Genomic DNA, 21,540 nt, shown 5'->3' on the forward strand with positions numbered 1-21,540 from the left:
TCACTGAGATTTCAGTTCGATATGTTTTCTTTTTGCTTCTATTCTTTGATTGAAAGGTCCAGATTCCGTCTCTGTCGGTTGCGCAAAGACTAGATTTCTAAAAAGAAATGATTAGATTGTTTTCCCATTATCTTTACTTCCCTATAAAAGACCATAAAAGGATTCCACAGATAAAATGCTTAGCAAGCCATACCATTTTAGCAGCAAACCTGTTCGTAATGCTTGTCAACCTCCTGTCCGTAGGAAGATCCTCCTCGATCTTCCACCCCCAAGCACTTCTGCAGATCTTCTTGTCTGCAATCCCTCTGGCTATGCCAGGTCTCGCTATCTAATCCTAACCAGATGTAGCGGATTCAGGAAGTCTCTTCCTTCCAACACATGCTATCTGGTCACTACCAGACGTAGCATCTTCCCATTCCTGCCATCTGATCCTAACTAGACTTGGCATTTTTCCCCTTTTCCTCTTGGGGTCTCAACTGTCTCATGAAGGTAGTTAGGTTTTTTTATTTAACTACCTCAACAGTTATTAACCACAATTAATCATACACTCAAATTAAATAGTGATGACACAATTAATTATCATAATAATTAACAACACTAACAACAGAGTTTTTATACTTATCAAATAGAGTTTTAGCTCACAGTTAAATTTACTATTTTACCCAACATTATCACTTCACGAGGAGCATTACAATGGCCATTAAGGTTGAAGGAATCATCAGTAACGAGCCCATTTTTCCTACCTAATCCCTTGATGGAGTTGCCCTTATAAGAGTGGGCCCATATTAATTACCCCATATAAGCACCGAAGAGGAATTTAAATCATGAACCATAAATACTAAAGATATAAAAATCTCTCAAATTAAACTCACTGAAGAGGCTCCTTCCCCAATGACCACCATGAGACAAGAATCTAGGTTAGATACCACTCATAAATTCATGAAAATTGATTTCCTTACGTCAAAAATTAAAACATAACCTCATCACATAACCATTAAATGCAATATTTGTGAAACTAAACATAGTGATAAGCTCGTCAAGTAAGTAAGTATCAATCCAAGATCTTAACAAGCTTGATTGTATGTCTAACTATCAAACAATGATTACAATATTTGAGAAAAAACTCCATGTAGATTTCTAACTAGCAATTAAAGAAACTTCCCCTAACCCATTGCATGCAACGAATCAAACCTTTATACAGATGTGGTGTCACCACGTCCAAAATGCATGTGACCCGGTAAAAAACAATAACCTTCCCCACCATTTTTTGAATCGAACACCTCATCCAATGTATATATTTTAAATATTTTTTAATAGTATAATATATATTTAAAAATTACAAAATTTGTAATATACTCTATAATGTTTAATAAAAAATATAATGTTTAATAAAAAAAAAGTGTTGATATCATAAAATAAAAAATAGATAAAAAAACCCAACCTTAATATGGGATAGAGATGACACATCCTTCACCTTTTCAACATTAATAATCTGTCGTATTGTAGTTGTCATCATGGTGAAATATCTCCATTCTAAGAAGAAAAAGGAAATGAGAACATTATCTTAGACAAAATATGAAATTTGGTTTTATGTTTGCACATAAGAAACTATGAATTTAATGGAAGGAAATAAGTTATTATTGTTGAGATGAGATTAGATAGATGGTATCATTTGACAAGGACATGCCTGGCATTGAAATAGGTTGATTCCCAATGTGATTTTAGTGTTCAACTTAAATAATAAATTCAAGATTATTATTTATTATTAGATAGTAACATGACTAATATATAGTATTTATGGTTTAAAGGGAATATGGTTGATACATTAAATGTTGGTGTTGAAGTTTGACACAACTTCTTTATTTAATAAATGTATAGTATAGTATATATATTCATGAGATATTAAAGAATATTTTTATTTTCATTAAAATAATTTTGTTGAACATTTCTCTAATACATTTTTCAATTAAAAAAACTATATTTTTACTAGGGCAGCCATATAAATTAAATGGCATTAATAGACATTTATCTATAATAAGCATCAAAACACTTTATTTCACAATACATCTCATATTTTTTAAATTTTATTATTTATAAAAATCTTCACAAAATATGGAACAAGCTTCTTATTCATGGATATTTACCCCATTTTATCATGGAGATTAGAATCTTTAAATAGACTTTGCTACCATACCATTAGCCAATACCATGGTTTATCAATACTACATGTCCAATAAAAAAACCACGACTCACTTTGTATGACACTTGTTCATATGCTATTACTTTTAATTAATTAGATTAATTAAAAAAAATTACATGAACAAGTATCATATAAAGTGAGTTATGGTTTTTTGGAAATGTGGTATTGATAAGCCATGGTATAAACCCATAGTATTGTAATAAATTAATAATCTCCATGGTAAAATAGGGTAAATCTCTATGGTTAAGAATTTTGTTCCATTTTTTTTAGGTAATGGAAGTCCAAAGATGACTAGTAGCTACAACCCAAGAGCATTTAAGCCATCAAAATCACCCAAAATCGCACTCTGCATGGGCCACAACAATCCTTTAGCATGACTAGATTTTTGTCCATAGAGTTTCACCACTAAATGCCTTAACATAACACCCTATCACCCTCTATTTTTAGCCCCATAGGCTTGTTCCACTTTGTAAAAGGTACATATGTTTAATGTATATGTTACTTTTTTATAATTATCAATAATAACAATTTAAAATAAAATTATATTTTTGTTAATTTTTATGATGGTTATATTTGAACAACTTGAAATGTGTCATGAAACAAATGTCTTTAATTTTTATTATGAATTGATGTTTATCAATAATTAATTTTATTATATATTTGACTTTTATTAATTTGTAAATTTTTTTATGAAATATTTAAATATTAAATCAAATATTTGATAATTATATAAAAAATAAATAAATAAATAAATATATTGCAATTTTCCTATTGGACAAGGAGAATGAAGTGACTAAAAGCAAAATTCTTTTAGATAAATCACATCCATAGTAATGAAAAAAAAATCACATCCATAACTTAGGGTCTACATGTTTCGAACCTACTCACAATGAAATGACTAATTTTATGTGCTTTAAATTGCATATGTCAAAATAAAAAATTTAATTAATACCAAACTATCCTCCTAGTTGAGCGAGATGCTTATCCTACAACCCAGCAGTATGAGAAGATGTGTAACTCTGTCCATTTGTCTCTCCCCTTTAAAATAAAAATAAAGTAAATTAAAAAATAAAAAAATCAATTATGTATAATATATTTAACTGTAAAGTTTTGTAGATGTTCTATGCTAAGAGCAATTTCACTTTTCTCACAGCAATCATACAAGTAGATAAGCAAAATGCAGATAGAACATATAAGCAGATATTACAGAAGACAAATCAGAAACAAGAAAAATGTATGTGTTTGTTTCGGCGGTCAACAGGATGCTTCAACCAGCAAAGTCTCATTTGGTCAGCCAGCCCAGCATGTGTCACAACAACCCTCCAACCAATAGATGAGTCAACCCAAGTCAGTTCTACAAAAGTCAACGCTGTCCTGAAAAGTCAACGCAGGGGCAGCAAGCTAAAAGTCAACGCAGCAGCAAAACGGTCAACCCTTTGACCTCGATTTTTGTGCCAGGTAGTATGGCCTTCAAAAATCGAACCTCCCACAAGTTTTCAGCTTGTTTGGACCAAGCGTTGACCAAATTCAACGCTGGTCAAACTTCAGCGAAACCCTAGCAGCAGAAAAATCCTCTTCGTCCTTCCCACGTGTGGCTGAAATTCGTCCTCCAGGTAGCTCGTACTTTTTAGGATGAGAGAGGAAGATGTGAGTTGTGTTGTGATCAAATTCTCTCCAACTTTTCCTGTATATATATATCCATCAATGAGGGTGTGTGACACATCTGTTGGGCATGTGAGCCTACATTACAAAACTGGCTGACCTTTGCACATATAATTTATTAAGAATAATAAATTCAAAATATAAGTTCTGCTCATCGGATTAAGACTATTTTTATATGGATTTTACACCTCTCAGAAAGAGGAATCCAACAAAAATATTAGCCTCTTAATCTGAGCATCAGAACATGGAGTTTGGACCTAGTTGTCCAAATTTAACACTCCCTCTCAACTAGGGAGAACTCCATCTATTAGTGCAATTAACATCGTGAGTCATCCCGCCGAAACTTGCTTTGCTGGCTTCTTTATTTCAGAACAGAAGTGGGTCAGTCACAAAGACATCATTCCCCGACTGACATAATCAGTCCAGAGGTCCCAGACCTCACAAATCTTGATCCCAGATCAAGTGGTTGGACCATGCCATCCTAGATAGAGAGTACGGCAATCTCTGATGCGTCCATCAGTCTTTGCTAATAGTCTCTAGCTTTTCCTCACCTCATTGGCCAAATGAGAGGTACTTCCCATGAGCCCTGAACTCAATGGGTAGGATGCATACGGGGCACAGATTAAATGAGTGGCGAACCAGCTCAATAATCACAAGGGTGGGGCAGAAGCATTATGAGTGCTTATAGCTCCGAGAAGCTATCCCCAAAGCCCCCCAGAGCTCCCAGAGCTCATCGTCCAACAGGACCCACATCATAGGGTCTTTCCACGACACCAAGACTCTCACGGAAGGTTAGGAACTTGACCTTCCCCAGGGGCTTAGTGAGAATATCCGCGACCTGCTCATCAGTTCCTATATGATCGAGCCTTACGGCACCTCGCTGTACCATATCCCGGATAAAGTGGTACCTGATATCAATATGCTTGGATCGGTCGTGGAACATAGGATTCTCAGTCATACGAATCCCACTCTGATTATCACAGAGTATTACAGTGGTATCTAGCACATGTTGGAACAGCTCACTAAAGAGCTTCCTCAACCAAACTTCTTCACAACAGGCCATACTAGCAGCAATGTATTCGGCCTCCGCGGTGCTCAAAGCCACCGACTTCTGCTTCCTGCTCATCCATGAGATCGAAGCAGAAACAATATTGAAACAGCATCAAGATGTGCTCTTACGATCCACCACACTACCAGCCCAATCGGCATCAGTATATCCCCGGAGTATCACACTCCCGACAGTGTATCTCAGCCCATGGTTTATCGTGCCCCGAAGATATCTCAAAAGGTTCTTGGCACCAACCTAGTGAAAATGATGAGGCTCAACCATCTGTTGACTCAAAGTATTCACTGCAAAACATATGTCCGGACGGGTGTTCACTAAGAACATCAAAGCTCCTATGAGTTGACGATACTCAGTAGGATTGGCCAAGATAGACCCTGCAGCGCTGCCACTCAACTTCTTAAAGTTGAGTTCCATTGGTGTCGACACGGACTTACAGTCCACCATCCCAAATCTTTCCAGAAGCTTCACAATATACTTTCCTTGAGAAAGGAAAATCTCTCCAGGTCTCTGCCAGACCTCCAGACCTAGGAAATAGTGCATCAGTCCTAGGTCTTTCATCTCGAACTCAGCAGCAAGCTCCCTCTTACATTGATGAATGAGAGGGTCATCACCTGTCAGGAAGAGGTCGTCCACATACAGCACTAGAATGAGAGGCTTTCCTTCCTCAACCTTAAAGTAAAGGTTTGGATCAGCATTGCTTCGAGTGAAGCCCAGCTTCATCAAGTAACTATCCATCCTCTCATACCAAGCTCTGGGTGCTTGCTTTAACCCATAGAGGGCTTTCTTCAACCTGCAGACATAAGTGTCTCAATCTTGAACTTCAAATCCCAGAGGTTGTTCTACATACACCTCTTTCTTTATTGCACCATGCAGAAAAGCGGTCTTGACATCCATCTGATGAAGACTCCATCCTTGCGTAGCAGCAAGGGCTATGATGGATCGGATGGTGGTATATTGAGCCACAGGTGCAAATATATCGTCATAGTCAATTCCTTCCTTTTGAGAGAAGCCACGGGCAACAAATCTTGCCTTAAACTTTTCAGCACTCCCATCAGATCCATGTTTAATCTTGTAGAGCCATTTAGCGGTGACAACAGATTTGTCCTTCGGTCTCGGGACCACATCCCAGACATCATTCTTCATAATAGCCTCATATTCTTCATGCATAGCATCCTTCCAGACTTGATGCTTGATGGCTTCTTCAAAAGATCCAGGTTCAGATTGTATAATAGTACTCATGGCAGCTAGATACCCTTGGTATCTACACGACTTCTTGCTTTCTCGGAATGTTCCCCTTGGGGCAGCATGACCCTCAGCATCTTCGAGGGTGTCCCTAAGCCATGATGGCCTCTTTCCTAGAGAAGGGGAAGGATCAATAGGGTCCATTGGCCCTTCAACATCAGGCATAGTCTCATCCTGGGGTTCTTCCAGATTTCTAGGTCTTTCTTCATGGTTTTCTTCATATCTAGGAAGATCTACTACTTTCTTCAGGGAAGCATCTTCGTCAAAAGTGACATCATGGCTTATCTCTACTTCCCTTTGACCAGGTACATAGACTCTATATGCCTTAGAAGTCTCACTGTAGCCCACAAACATTCCTTTCTTCCCAGTAGCATCCAACTTACTTCTCTTTTCTTTCGGCATATGAAAATAGACAGGACATCCAAAAATTCTAAAATGTGAGACATCAGGTTTCTTACCAGAGAAAACCTCTTCAGGAGTTTTGGAGTCCAAAGCGGAATGAGGGCATCGGTTTTGAATGTACACAGCAGTATTTGCAGCTTCTCCCCACAGAAACTTTGGAAGACCCTGGTCACATAGCATGGCACGGGCAGCTTCCACAATAGTCCTATTCTTGCGTTCAGCAACACCATTCTGCTCAGGAGTATATGCAGTGGTAGTCCCCCTCTTAATGCCAGCTTCTCTGCAAAAGTCTTTGAACTCATTTGACTCATATTCAGTGCCATTGTCAGTCCTCAAAATCTTGATCTTCTTTCCGGTCATATTTTCCACCAAGGCTTTGAAGGTACGGAACCACATGAAAGCCTCATCCTTCTTCTTCAAGAAGTATATCCAGGTTTTGCGAGAGAAGTCATCAGTAAATGTCATATAGTAAGAACATCCCCCCAGGGATGTTACAGGCAACATACCGGAAAGATCAGAATGGACCAGTTGCAATATCTCAGATGTATTTGTGACACTTGAGGGGAAAGGTCCCCTTGTATGTTTTCCTTCAGCACAGCCCTTACATACACCTTTATGATTATTTCCAAAATCAGGCATCCCTGTCACCACCTTCCTTGCTTCGAGAAGAGCCTTGTAATGAAGGTGTCCAAATCTTTGGTGCCATAGTTCGGTTTGACGGATAGTATCACAAGTCATAGCTCCCAACGGACTCCCTCCAACCTAGTAGAGTGTACCAACTCTAAAACCAATTGAGATAGCTTCCTTGAAGCTCTTCTTCCACATGAGTACCTTTCCATCAGAGAAAGTTACATTGAATCCTTTGTCTTCCATGGCAGATACAGACACAAGGTTCTTCTTCAATTTGGGTACATAGAGTACATCTTGTAGATGGAGGACTTGTCCTTGAGACAAGTGGAGGGTCACAGTCCCGGTCCCTTTCACAGGATAAGTGGCATTATCCCCAAGGATAATTTCTAGATTAGTATCCCTTTCAACCATGTCAGAAAGTGCTTCCTTGAATCCGGTGATGTGTCTTGAGGCACCACTATCGATTAGCCAGACATCCATAGTGTCGGGCGGAGATGCAGCTGAGAGAGCAGATATTAGAATATACTCATTTCTTTTATCAACAACATTAGACTCCTCATACCTGGTATTTCTGGTCCTTTTAGAAGGTGGATGGTTTCCTTCAAAGTGAGCCTTCCTCTTTCCTTTGGATTTGTCATTTCTTTGATTCCCATTCCTTCGGTTGTTGTTGTTGTCGTCACTATCGGGAGAATTCTTCTGGAAGGGGCATTCTCTAGCATAGTGTCCAGTCCTATGGCAGGTGAAACATTTACCCTTCTTCTTTTGAGTCTTAGTCCTTCCTTTGTCCTTGGAACCACCAGAGTTCTTCTTTCGGGAATGAGCAACATAGGCAGCATTTCTTTCATTATCAAATTCCTTCATCCTTGTTTCTTCTTGCATACATCTAGACAGAAGCTCATCAAAGTTAGGGATGGTATTATTGTTGAGAATGGTAGTTGTGAATACTTGCCATTCATATGGAAGTCCTCCAAGTGCGGTGAGAACCATCTCACGATCAGCTATTGTCTCCCCAATAGCTAGCAGATTGTTCCTGGTTTCGGTCAACTTCATAAAGAAAGTTTGAATAGACTCGTCTCGGCCCTTCTTCATATTCTTCAACTTGTTCTTGAGGAATAGCACTTGGTTCACATTGTTTACTCGGAACATAAGTATCAGTTTGTCATACATCTCCTTGGATGTTCCTAGTTCAGATATGTAGGCAACCAGACTCTTATTTATGGATTCCCTGATCAGCAGTTTTGCTCTGATTTCTCCCTTCTTATACTTGTGTTTAACAACAGCAGAGGCATTTGATGGAGGTTCTTGAATCTTCCCTGTCAGATGATCTAGGAGATCATGATCTGCTAATTTGAGATCTAATAACATCTTCCAGGCATGGAAGTCATCACTTCCAGTCAGCTTGTCATTCTCCCTGAATTCAAGCTTAGAGGAATCCATTTCCTTCGATGATGATTGCTATAGATAGAGTTTGTCTTCACCTCAGCTCTGATACCATGTAAAGTTTTGTAGATGTTCTATGCTAAGAGCAATTTCACTTTTCTCACAGCAATCATACAAGTAGATAAGCAAAATGCAGATAGAACATATAAGCAGATCTTACAGAAGACAAATCAGAAACAAGAAAAATGTATGTGTTTGTTTCGGCGGTCAACAGGATGCTTCAACCAGCAAAGTCTCCTTTGGTCAGCCAGCCCAGCATGTGTCACAACAACCCTCCAACCAGTAGATGAGTCAACCCAAGTCAGTTCTACAAAAGTCAACGCTGTCATGAAAAGTCAACGCAGGGGCAACAAGCTAAAAGTCAACCCTTTGACCTCGATTTTTGTGCCAGGTAGTATGGCCTTCAAAAATCGAACCTCCCACAAGTTTTCAGCTTGTTTGGACCAAGCGTTGACCAAAGTCAACGCTGGTCAAACTTCTGCAAAACCCTAGCAGCAGAAACCCTAGCAGCAGAAAAATCCTCTTCATCCTTCCCACGTGTGGCTGAAATTCGTCCTCCAGGTAGCTCGTACTTTTTAGGATGAGAGAGGAAGATGTGAGTTGTGTTGTGATCAAATTCTCTCCAACTTTTCCTGTATATATATATCCATCAATGAGGGTGTGTGACACATCTGTTGGGCATGTGAGCCTACATTACAAAACTGGCTGACCTTTGCACATATAATTTATTAAGAATAATAAATTCAAAATATAAGTTCTGCTCATCGGATTAAGACTATTTTTATATGGATTTTACACCTCTCAGAAAGAGGAATCCAACAAAAATATTAGCCTCTTAATCTGAGCATGAGAACATGGAGTTTGGACCTAGTTGTCCAAATTTAACATTAACATTCAAAAATACAATTTAAATGATAAAAAATAACATATTGTATTTTACATTTTAAAAAAATTTACACTCAGAAAAATTTAATACCTCTAAACTCATATTAAATTTATATTTAAAATAAATTTATACTTATTATAAAAATCTATAAACAAATATTTCCCATTTATCTCTCTTTTACAACACTCCGCTGTTACAAACAGTCAGAATATGCTTCCACTCACAATATGCTTCCACTTCGAGGATCGACGAATCCATGGTTTCACTATTTCCTCCTCTCAGATTGGTAGTTTATATCGGATTATTAAAGAAAAGATTTTTGTCCACCGTAAATGTTTAATTTGTATTTATTTTTAAGATCTTTAAATTTTAGATAGATGTTTTTTGGATTAATTACATTATTAAGATTTAGTTGAGGTTTTGAACCAACTATATTGGTAATGGTAATTTATTAAAATTGCGACAATGGTAATAGTAGATTAAATTTCTTAAATTTATATAAATGCAAAAATTTTTAAATTTATTTATGCATATATTTTAAGAAATTTTAAAGGGTGAAAATAAAAAATTTACTAAACATATATCATTAGTATTTTAAAAACAAACTCATTATTATTTTAAAAACAATTTTTTTTTTTATTATAAAATTTTACAGTGTTAGAGTTTGGAGATTTATATGATAAGGATTTTGAGAATGTTAAGATCTCGGAACATACCTAGTATATATTTTTAAGTTTCTTGGATTCGAGATAGAAGTTTTAAATGCTTCTAAGAAATTATTATAAAATATGTTTATTTTAATGAAGATTTGTAATTTGGTTTTAGTAAAATTATATAAATTACTTTAATTTTATAAATTAAATAATTAATAAATAATAATAAACATCTAAATACTTAATTTATAATACATATTATTTTATTAAAAACTAAATAATTTTATTTTAAATTATTATTATTATATTAATTTAAGTATTACTAATAATTTTTTTTAATGATAATTAAAATAACTTCTGCTACTTAACCTTAATCTTAGAATAAATGGTAAGCAAATCCAATGGTAATTAGTTGAAAATATAATTTGATCAATGGAACTCGCAATCACCGAATGAGTAGTCGATATACGCAGCATTAATAGCGCACACATTGTAGAGATTGCCTCTTCAAACCGTGACTCGAACCGTGAGCAAGTTAATGCAGGTACAACGGTAGAGCTGCTTACAGTATGAGCTATTTTTTGTTTTTGTTTTTAATGGATGATTAGAAAATCCAAGTAGGTTAATCTGATTGGCCAAATTACCAAAGTCTAACGTTTAAGGGCATTTAGGAGATTAGATTCTGTGACTTCATAATAGGGGAGGTACTTATCAACAATGACTTGAATAGACCCACTGAAGTATTTTTTAAGACTAATTTTAAATCATATTATCACATAACATCTAAATATTGTTAAAATAACAAAATAACAAAATATTCAATTTTAAATATTTAAAATTTTTTTTTTCTCGGTAAAAAGACTAATCTATTAAATATGTACAGAGTTCAAAATTACATCAGGTGAAACCAGTATGCTGTTGCCCTCGCAGGGGCACCAGATAGAGACCAAGACTGAGACTGACAGAAACCAAGACATAGTCCAACACTGTAAGCCCGCGCAGGGGCAGTAAACTGAAATACCAAGGCTGACCATGGACGTAGGCCCGTGCAGGGGCATTAGACAAAAAGGGTGCCTACCAATCCCTCCCGCGCAGGGGAGACGGCTCTTGCCCACAACAGTAGCACAAAATACATAACAGCTATAACAACCCAGAAAACGCCAACTGAACACATAACAAAACAGAAAACGATAACTGAACCTTGAGCAACCTGGCGAAGCTTGAGCTCTGGCGCCGTCATTCGTCCGGTTCGTCCGGTTGCTCTTCCACAATTGGGCACCACCCATAGTATTCCCGCTCAGCTTCAGTTGGAGAGGTCGCTGCCTCTTCCCCAATTTCCGCCCTTGGAGCATTCTGGGTATGCTTGGCTTTTTCCGGGTCTGTAGCCGGGACCTTTGCTTCCTGCTCCATCTCAGCTGTCGGAGCCTGCTCTGCTTCCCCTGGGTTGTCTTGCGTCCTTTGCCTCTGAACATCCATGGTGTCGTCATCATCTGGAGGATTCTCGATAAACCGAATGGAAACATGCGGGCTGATTCTTGGGTTATTCGGTGAGCTGGTGAAATTGAAGATGGTGGAACCAAAAGCTGGCAAGGTGGCCGAGCCTGAAGCCCCTGTATCCATGAATTGGCCGGAGTGAAGGGAGGTGGCTCCAATGGAGCTGGCAAGGTTGCAGTGGCAACAATGACCAGCACTGTCCCTTTCAGGTCTGCGCGAGCCCCCTCCTCTGGATGAGCCTCGACGGCTGAGCATACGCTGTCGAGGTCTCACCATTGTGGGATGAGAATTCCAGCAAATTACCAGATGAACCAGACTATCAGCAACCTGAGCCAACCTCGTGATGGACCCTTCCATCTGAGAAGGGACCGCAACAACGACAAAGAGGCTAGCCAACTGCATAATGACCAACATTCCCTGCTCAATCCCTGCTTTATTCTCAGCGTCCTCACCTACCCTGCTCGGGATCCCATCCGCCATTACTCCTGCCTTACGCTGGGTCGAATACACTCTCCGGGCATTAACTGTCCCAGGTCCCCTCGCCTTAAACCTTCCTTGTCCTTTCCAGCTGCTCGCTCGGGGTGCCACGTGATGGCTGAGGGGTGGCATGCGTCCAGCCCCCGACTCCCGTCCCATCTCCCTAATCACCCGCATCCAGGGTAAATATTTAAAACTTAATATGTATACATAAAACAAATATTTTATAGCTTATCAATAAACAAATTTAATATAGATTTAAAATAATTTTGAATTTAATATACATTGTAATCATATTAATAAATATGGTTGATATTTTATATAGTCTAGTATTAGTAAGGGTATATTATAGTTATGTAATTATATTCTCTTCATTTTTCAATTTAATTAAAAAAAAGGCTTTCAAGTCATACCACCCACACCTGGATCAACTTCGACTGTCGATTTGGATGGTCTCATCTCCACCGTAGGAATGGGCATAAAAACCCGGGAAGTAGCCATCGTATGGTATTTTCGAGGTATGTATCAGAAAACATTAACTCCTGGAGTCCTGAGCACGCTATATCACATGGTGTCGATAGGCCGATCGTTCATCGTGCCAGATGGGCGGTGTGGGGAAGGCCAGTTGGTCAAGCGCCAGTTGCCCGAGCGATTCTCGACGACACTCATTTCCAGGCCAGATTTTTAGGCGTAAAGCATTAACTCAAATAAGAAATTACTAAATGGCCATTCATTTCCGTGGTACTAACGACCAATTTTATATATTATCCATTGTACCGTATAGATTATCATTGTCAACCGAATGTTGGTTCTCGAGAATGAAACAAAATTACATTATTAATGTTATGTGCTATGGTTAGCATAGATATAACTTATCAATAATACGGTTCCTATGATATGTAAAAGAATTAAAAAATCTATTATTGCATTTGAATTCTTATTGTTAAGTTCTATTATTGTTAAGGTAAAAAAAATTATTACCCCTGTTCTGTAGTGTTACAGTCTGTCTATTCGTCGTTTTTCATTTAAAATAAAATTAAAATTAAAAATTATATTGTAAATAGAAAAATAAAAATATTTTAATGTCAATTACATATATATTTATATCAATTTTAAAAAATTAAGTATGTAATGAAAAATGTAAATTTTTATGATTACAACTTTTATTTAGTGTTATATATCTTATTTAACATTCAAAAATATAACTTAAATAATGAAAAATAACACATTATATTTTACACTCTAAAAAAATTTATATTAAAAAAAATTATCCCTCTTTACTCATATTAAATTTATATTATTTAATACCATTTATAAAAATAAATTTAATACCATTTATAAAAATCTATGGGCAAATGAATACTTACTTCGAGGATCGACGAATCCATCGTTTCACCATTTCCTCCTCTCAAATTGGTACTTCATATGGGATTGTCAACCTCGCCACCGCCTATTATATGAAAAGATTCTTGCCAACTCAATCCATACGTTTAACTTGTATTTATTTTTTAAGATATTTAAATTTATTAAAATTGCTACAATGGTAATGGTAGGTTAGATTTTTAAAATTTATATATAAATTTTTTTCATGCATTATATTTTAAAAAGTTTTAAATGGCGAAAGATAAAAAAAATTCATTAAACATATTTCATCACTATTTTAAAAATAAATTTTTTTTTTTACTATAATTTTTTTTTGAGAGTTAGAGTTTGGAGATTTATGTGGTGAAGATGTTTAGGATTTTGAGATATTAGAGTATTTATAATATTTATTTTTGAGTTTTGTGGAGTCAATACCATGACTCATCATTAGGAAAAAAGAAAAAAAAAAAATTGAAAGTTGTTCAAATTAATTTTATACATTTCTTTTTGGGATATTCTTGAGGACATGCAGATGTATTTTGTGACTTGATATACCATTTAGATAGAGGTTTTAAATATGTCCAATAAATTATTATAAGATATATTTATTACATTTCATAATAGATATTAAATAAAGTATTTTAGTGAAAATTTGTGATTTAAATTTAATAAAATTATATAAATTAATTTAATTTTATAAATTAAATGATTAATAAATAATAACAAACATCAAAACTCATAATACATATCATATTATTAAAAACTAAATAATTTAATATTAAATTATTATTATTTATTAATTTATATATTAATAATACTTTTTAATCCTAATTACAATAATTTTTACTATCCATTACTATTTTTATATAAAAAACAAATACCAAAATTACCCTTCTTCGCATCCCTTTCACTTAATCTTAATCTTCCCCTCCACTTAATCTTAATCGTTTGTTATTAATAAAAACTTTCTATTCCACCAGAATAAATGGTAAGCAAATCAAATGGTAATGAATTGAAAATATAATTTGATCGATGGAACACCCAGTCTCTGTAGTCGATATACGCAGCGCCAATAGCGCACACATTGTAGAGGTTGCGCCTTGAAGCCATGACTCAAACCGTGAGCAAATTAATGCAGATTGTGATTGCCTCTTCAAACCGCCAGCAAATTAATGAACCGCGAACAAATTAATGCAGGTACAGCAGTAGGGCAGTAGAGCTGGTTACATTATGAGTTATTTTTAATAGATGATTTTAAATCATAGAAATTATAAAAAGAAAGAAAGAAATTATTTTAATGTTCGCTAGCTTAAAGAGAGTTTAGGGGATAGATTGTTTTTTCAAATGATCACAGTGTCTGGACAAACCCTTTGCTAAATAGATTATCCCATGAGCTAGCTGCCACTGTATCTGCCTAACTTTCATTGTTGTCTTTGAGAGCTACACATTCTAAAATGAAATGTTTCTCTGTTTCCACGAACCAAAAATGCATACTCTTTCCTCCCTCACTTCTTTTGGCCTTTTCCAACTGCGAATTTCACAATGAAGTTGATGAGAATTTTGACTCTCCAAGAGATGTTGACCTCTATTATGCATTTGGTTGATGACTATGAGTGGGATTAAACATTTCAATATAGTATTTTTTATTTTTTTCTAGCTCCTTATCCCAAATATGCTTGTGCAACTTTTCCATAACAAAGGTTTTTATCTCTTTGTTGTTTATAGGTCAAGTGTTCAAGCAAATACCTCATTCACTAAACCATTTGTTATTTTGTTGCATCCATGTTTTTTTGCTCTTGCACAATCTGTCATTAAAAAAATTGAAAATTGAAAATTAAAGTAGATTAATTTGGTAAGACTTAACTCCAAGGGTATTTAGGAAATTCAAGCAAATACCTCATTTACTAAACGATTTGTTATTTTGTTGCATCCATGTTTTTTTGCTCTTGCACAATTTATCATTAAAAAAAATTGAAAATTGAAAATTTAAGTAGAGTAATTTGGTAAGACTTAACTCCAAGGGTATTTAGGAAATTTGATCCGTGACCTTTTGATAAAGAGTATTTAGCAAGAGCTCCTTTTGATAGAGCAATTATTTAGCAAAGAGTAACTCGACCAACTAAATTATTCTTTAGGACTAATTTTAAACCATATTATCACATCACATCTAAATACCATTAAAAAAATAAAAATATTCAATTTTAAATATTTAAAATTTCAATTTAATATATATATATATATATATAACAAATATTTTTATAGTTTATCAATAAAACAAAATTATTATAGATTTAAGATAAGTTTGAATTTAATATAGATTGTAAGCAAATTAATAAATATGGTTGACATTTTATATAGTTTGGCATTGGTCATGGTATATTATGGTTATGTCCTAGAATAATATTTGAATAGGACTCTGAATTCAACCAGTAACTTAACGTCTAAGAGGGGGTTGTTTTTAGCAAGACTCTTTGGACTTTCTGGTGTTACAATCCGACGGAAAAATTTGAGGTGAAATCTTGATTTGTGCTATTTACACTGGTTTTTTGGTTTTATATATGGAGTTAATACCATGAAAACTCCCTAGAACATTTCGATTGTGAAGCCTGTTATTTCAATAGATTCTTCTCAGATTTTAAAGAAAATAAACCAGAAAACCCCATTAGAAAACATTCCAAAAAATCTTACTAAAAATAACTCTATCTAGAAGTAATATTTTAAATATTTAAAATTTCAATTTAATAAGATGTATATAACAAATATTTTACAACTTATCAATACAACAAAATTAATTTATAACAAATATTTTACAGGTTATCAATACAACAAAATTAATATAAATTTAATATACATCGTAATCATATTTGACATTTTATATAGTTCAGCATTGACAAAAGTGTATTAGAGTTATGTCTTTGAATAATATCCGAATATAATTAGAAATTCAACCAATAACTTAATATCTAAAAATGCTTTAATTACCTAACTAATCACAGTTTACCAAAATCCATAAATTCTTTTTAAAAACTAACAATATCATTACAGTAAATAAGCCTGCAAGAATGCATGTCATTTATAAGATAAAATTGGTTCAAAGAGAGATTTACACAGCATAAAGGAGTGAATTTATAGGCTATTTAATCTCATATATTGAAGCCCCATTTGTCTCTTGCGGTCTCCATAATCCATACGTATGTCATGTAATTCCAACAACGCTTAACTTTTTACACATCATTCTCCATATCAGGTCGACTCCCTTCTCTTGACATCTTCAGGTGCTCTCCATCCATGACTCTTGAATTTCCGAGCACAATTTCTCGCACATACACTCTGCCCGCTCACAATTACCTTCAACCTTTTCGTTTGACCAGGAGCTCTTCCACCGAGACAAGCTGCTTTGCACTTAACAGCCTCCCTCTTTTTCTTTCCAACGCCTTTTCCACCTGATTTCCCAGGACTTTCCTTCGATTTGTCCACGCTCAAAGACTGGATCACTTGTTCAATGATTGGGCTTCTATCCTGCTCAGAATCAATCACAGTACAAAAGAACCCTTACTATATATACGAAAAAGATTCACCGGCCTATAAACCTTTATAAATTATTAAACCCCCAAAAGCCCCCATTAAATATAAAACCCAAAAAAGCCCCATTAAAGGGCCTCAGAGATATATATTTTAAGAATCGAACCTGGGGCGCCAAGATCCATTCTCCTCGGAGCCATTCTTGAGCTGGGCGTAACTCTGAATGGGGATATGCTTTAAGAGTGCAAGTGTCAGGGAAATAGACGACCCAAAGATCCTCTTCCGCTCCCTCACAAGGTTTGACAATGACGCCACGCCACCAGCAGTCAGTGTCATAAGCTTCAACTGCATCCCCAACTGAGCAATGGAGAGGCAGCTCAATGTGGGGTGGAATGGGTCTGACTTCACTGTGCAGCCATACCTCCTCCACCAATGGCTTTCCCTCGTCTGTCACAAACTTATCATACCGGATCTTGCCACGCCGGCCACCTGTGGTGAAAGTGAGGATAACTCCCTCAAACCAAGCCCCACCATAACCCTCTTCACTGCTGCACACCTCAACCCTCGTTCCTTTACTCAACCCCTTATTTCTTACTCGCCCACTTGCAGAATCTGACTGGTAACCGAAAAAACCAGTCCCGCCACATGGCTGACTTTCTGCTGCCGTCTGTTCTTCTTCAAGAAAATCGCTTCCCAAAGAGCTTTGGACACAACCGGAATCTGGTCCATCTGCTGCGTCCCCACTGTTAGAAGACGCGTAATTTTCCGTCGTGCAGGACTCCGCCGGCGATCCAGTGCAGAAGGAAGGCGAGCCGCCGGATCCCGCCAACAAAGGTTCTCCGATCTGATGGAGGGCGTTCATTTCTGCAATGCGGAAACCAACTTATCCCCACACAGACTGAGGTGTGTGCAAGGCCTTTTATTGACTCCAGTAAACGCAAAGGTCAACCTGCGCGGTAGATACTTTGAAGGTCAGTGGGAAGCAACAAGGTAAATATTACGATGTCCAGTAGGAGACAACGTGGCAAATGTTTGGAAGCTGACTAGGAAATAGGAGGGCGTGATTTTAATATTAATTTTAAGAAAGTAATATCGGCAAATGTTTGGAAGCTGACTAGGAAATAGGAGGGTCTGATTTTAATATTAATTTTGAGAAAGTAATATCGCCGAGCCGGATCACTGAGGACGTCTACGTCATTGTGGGCCCCATTGCTTACATCATCGTTTTGCATATTCATAATTTCGACGAAGCTATATAATATATTTTAATTAAAAAGTAAATGATCAACCACAAATTAATTTCGAGGAAGTGATATACAATAATTTAACTAAAAGGAAATAATCAACGATAAATTCAGACTCATTTTCCAGAGCGTGTAATAATTATTTTGGATACATTTCTCATTCCATTTTGCCACGAATATTTATTAAAAGGGACATGTCTGAGCTGTCAAATATGTATGATTTAGATGTTTTTGAGATATTTTTAGGGTGTGGAATATATTTTTATTTTATATAAATATATTTTGAAAAATTATCTATCACAGTTTCACTCACAATTATTTTGTGGGAAAATATCTTAAATTTTCATATATATATATATATATATATATAATTTATTTCATGTGAGTAAGAATTTATATAATAATTGAGTTGTGGTTAATTTAGAGTTAGCCATACATTTATTTATTAGAAAAGTTTTATAATAATATATTTTTTAAGTATAAAAATATTTATTATGGATTGAGTGATTATTAATTTTATAAGCATGTTTATTTTTGAATAAATTTTTTAGAAGTTTAATTTAATTAACACAAGTACGATGCAGATGATATGGATTTTTAATAATGGTGGATAGAAAATTGAAATTAATCTTAAAAATAATTATACTCTTTTCATTTTCAATTTAATTAAAAAATGGTCATGTTCATAGGTGTTGGATACTAGGTTTTTTTCTATTTTTTTATTCTTTTATTTTATAATAATAATGAATTATAGCTCATGCTCATTAGTGTTGGATTATGTTTTTTTTGTTATATATATATATATATATATATATATATATATTTTTTTTTTTTATAATAATAATTATAAATAAAGTTAAAATTTGGTTTATTTTTATGAGTTTTTGTAAATCTTGATAATGTGAGATGTATCATGAGGTAAGTATCTTGATATTTATAGACATTTATCAACTATTTAATTATAAAATTACTTTGATATATAAATTTACAATTAATCTCATATTTGGTATATAATAAAATAAAGTAAAGAAAGTAATATTGACATGTATATTAGGGGTAATGGCTTTCCATTTTATATTTTGTAAGGGCAAATGTTATGTCTTTTTAAATGTATTATATAATGAGTTTTGTTTTACTAATTTTATATTACATTAATATAATACCAACTATTTAATTTATATATAATTGGGGAACATATTTTATTTTAAATGTGTTTTTCTATATTAAAAATAAATAAGTAAATAAATAAATAAATAAATAAAATAAAATAAAATAAAATAAAATTCTCTACCTCATCAATATTTATTCAAAATTTACCCTGATTGAGGTGCATGCTGGTGGACGGAAGTGCCTATGGGCAGTAACGAAGAGTACAAGTCATTTATGTACCACCGCCCCCGACACGCTCAAAGCGATAGGTGCGGTGGCCCTTGGCATGAGTACATGCAAGGGTGGTGGGAAAGGTGGTAGAAATGGCAGGAGGGAGGTGGGACCTGTTGTATCTCTGAGATGATAATGGTCAGCTATCATGCCAGGGCATCTAAGATATTTGTTTTGGGGGGTTTTGTTTTAATTTTGGAGGACCAATCTATGAAACAGATATAAAACATTCATACCTAACCCTTTCAATAGTATTAATATTTAAATAAAGGGCTGTTATTAAAATCCATACAGTGATATAGCTTGTTTAGTGATGAGCAGAAACTGAAAGATGATACGACTATTACAAGTTTCAAATAGAAAATTAAATAATCACAAGTAAGAAAACCTTCAAACAATGTTCAGAAAGTTTAATAGAATATGCCTAAGATTACAAAATATGCTAATGATTTTATGATTTAGAGGGAATTAGTTAAACAAACAGTCTATATAATTCATTCTCTTTAAAGGTGATCACTTGAGAAGCTTATAGGAGTAAATTGAAACATAATTATTCCTACCTGTTTATCTTAGTAAAACTTAAGAATATGAAGAAAGAACAAAAATGAATGAAAACTGGAAAACTTATAGGGAACACAAAACTGTATGAATCGAAACTCAGAATCCTTTGCCTTTGTATTAATGATTCAGAAAAATTCAAGTACATTTAATGCTTACAAATGTTTCTTTCAAGGGTGCAACCCTTAATAACTCATGGAAGAGAGTTATTTATACAATCTTAGAACTGAGAAAATATCTTAAACTATTTTACAAAAACAGATAAATACAAAATCAGGAATATAACTATTGCTGGAAAAATTGAGAACTATTGAACTAGTGATGACTATTCCTAAAAATATTGAATGTTCTTTGATCACCCTTTTAGTCAAGTAAATCAGTTAACTATTCCCAACGTTTCTTATCTGGGATAGATAACTTAGTTACCCTTCTATAAACTTCATCCATCTTTGTCTATTTAGTAAAAGTAGGTTTTATTGGAAATATATGTTTGATTTCATTTAGAATGAAAAAGGAATCTCTGAGTGCATTCAACACAACCCTTGGTGTTGCTTCACCTCTTATGTTCAAAACTGAAGTTGCATTGGTACCGACCTCTGTAAGCTTTAGAACATAATCTTCAATGGGCATTAATTTTTCGTTTATCACAAGCTTAGAGGGTAAACCCTTGCTGGTCAAGGGTTCTAACCTACTGAAAAATCTTTGAACTATGACATTAATATTGTTGCATTTTTCCTCCAACTGAAGAATGAAGTTTTTCTTTGTGATGATTTTCTTCACTTCAAGTATAGTTGTTGTCCTGTCATTTATACCTAATTCTTCAAGCTCATAGCTGTCTTTATAATTCAAAAACTTTATTACCTCAGTGGCAACTTATGGCATGTCCTCAATTTCCTTGGAGATAGTTTCAATAGCTTCCTAAGTTTTCTCCAACAAGTCTTTTTGATCAAATATTATCTTGATATAGGGCCAGATATCCTTGACTGATTCAGTAATTTCTTCCCATAGAATCTCCTTTGCCAAACCTAGTTTGTTTCCAAGGTAAGATTCTTTGATTTCCTTCCGCAAAACTTCAATTTGACTTTTTGTCCTCTGCAACTCGGCTACATGTGAACTGTCTGCAACTACCTTCATATGTTTTAATTCCTTCAGTTCATCGTGCAACTTCTTAATTTCTATTGTCTGAATGGATAGATTTTGAACAGCTTCTACAGGTTGTTCAACTCCTTCTGCTATACCTGTAATTGGTGTTGTGCCTGAAGTAGAAACTCTAGTTATAGAGACTGCTGAAAGAGGAACTACATCCATTGGAATTTGAGTCC

At 34.9% G+C, this 21,540-nt stretch overlaps 1 protein-coding gene across 1 annotated transcript; it reads right to left on the reverse strand.

The window, feature by feature from the left end:
* Positions 1–16,577: 16,577 nt before the first annotated feature.
* On the reverse strand, positions 16,578–17,941 carry LOC149217081 (uncharacterized). The gene is made up of 2 exons (XM_089392939.1): positions 17,203–17,941; positions 16,578–17,033 (listed from the first exon to the last, which is right to left on the reverse strand). The coding sequence occupies exons 1-2, from the start codon at positions 17,896–17,898 to the stop codon at positions 16,758–16,760; spliced, it is 972 nt and encodes a 323-aa protein (XP_089249065.1). The 5' UTR covers positions 17,899–17,941; the 3' UTR covers positions 16,578–16,757.
* Between the last annotated feature and the right edge of the window lie 3,599 nt (positions 17,942–21,540).

Source organism: Pinus tabuliformis, chromosome 1_1, assembly GCF_031772625.1.
Source record: "Pinus tabuliformis cultivar Carrire ecotype Pingquan chromosome 1_1, CPIR1, whole genome shotgun sequence".
In the NCBI taxonomy this organism is placed as follows: domain Eukaryota; kingdom Viridiplantae; phylum Streptophyta; class Pinopsida; order Pinales; family Pinaceae; genus Pinus; species Pinus tabuliformis.

What these genes read in the sequence shown, in the direction of transcription:
- LOC149217081 (XM_089392939.1), bottom strand. Translation starts at nt 17,898, where the DNA reads ATGAACGCCCTCCATCAGATCGGAGAACCTTTGTTGGCGGGATCCGGC. An exon ending in AATGGATCTTGGCGCCCCAG is followed by an intron (nt 17,034 to 17,202) that starts GTTCGATTCTTA and finishes GATTCTGAGCAG; the next exon opens with GATAGAAGCCCAATCATTGA.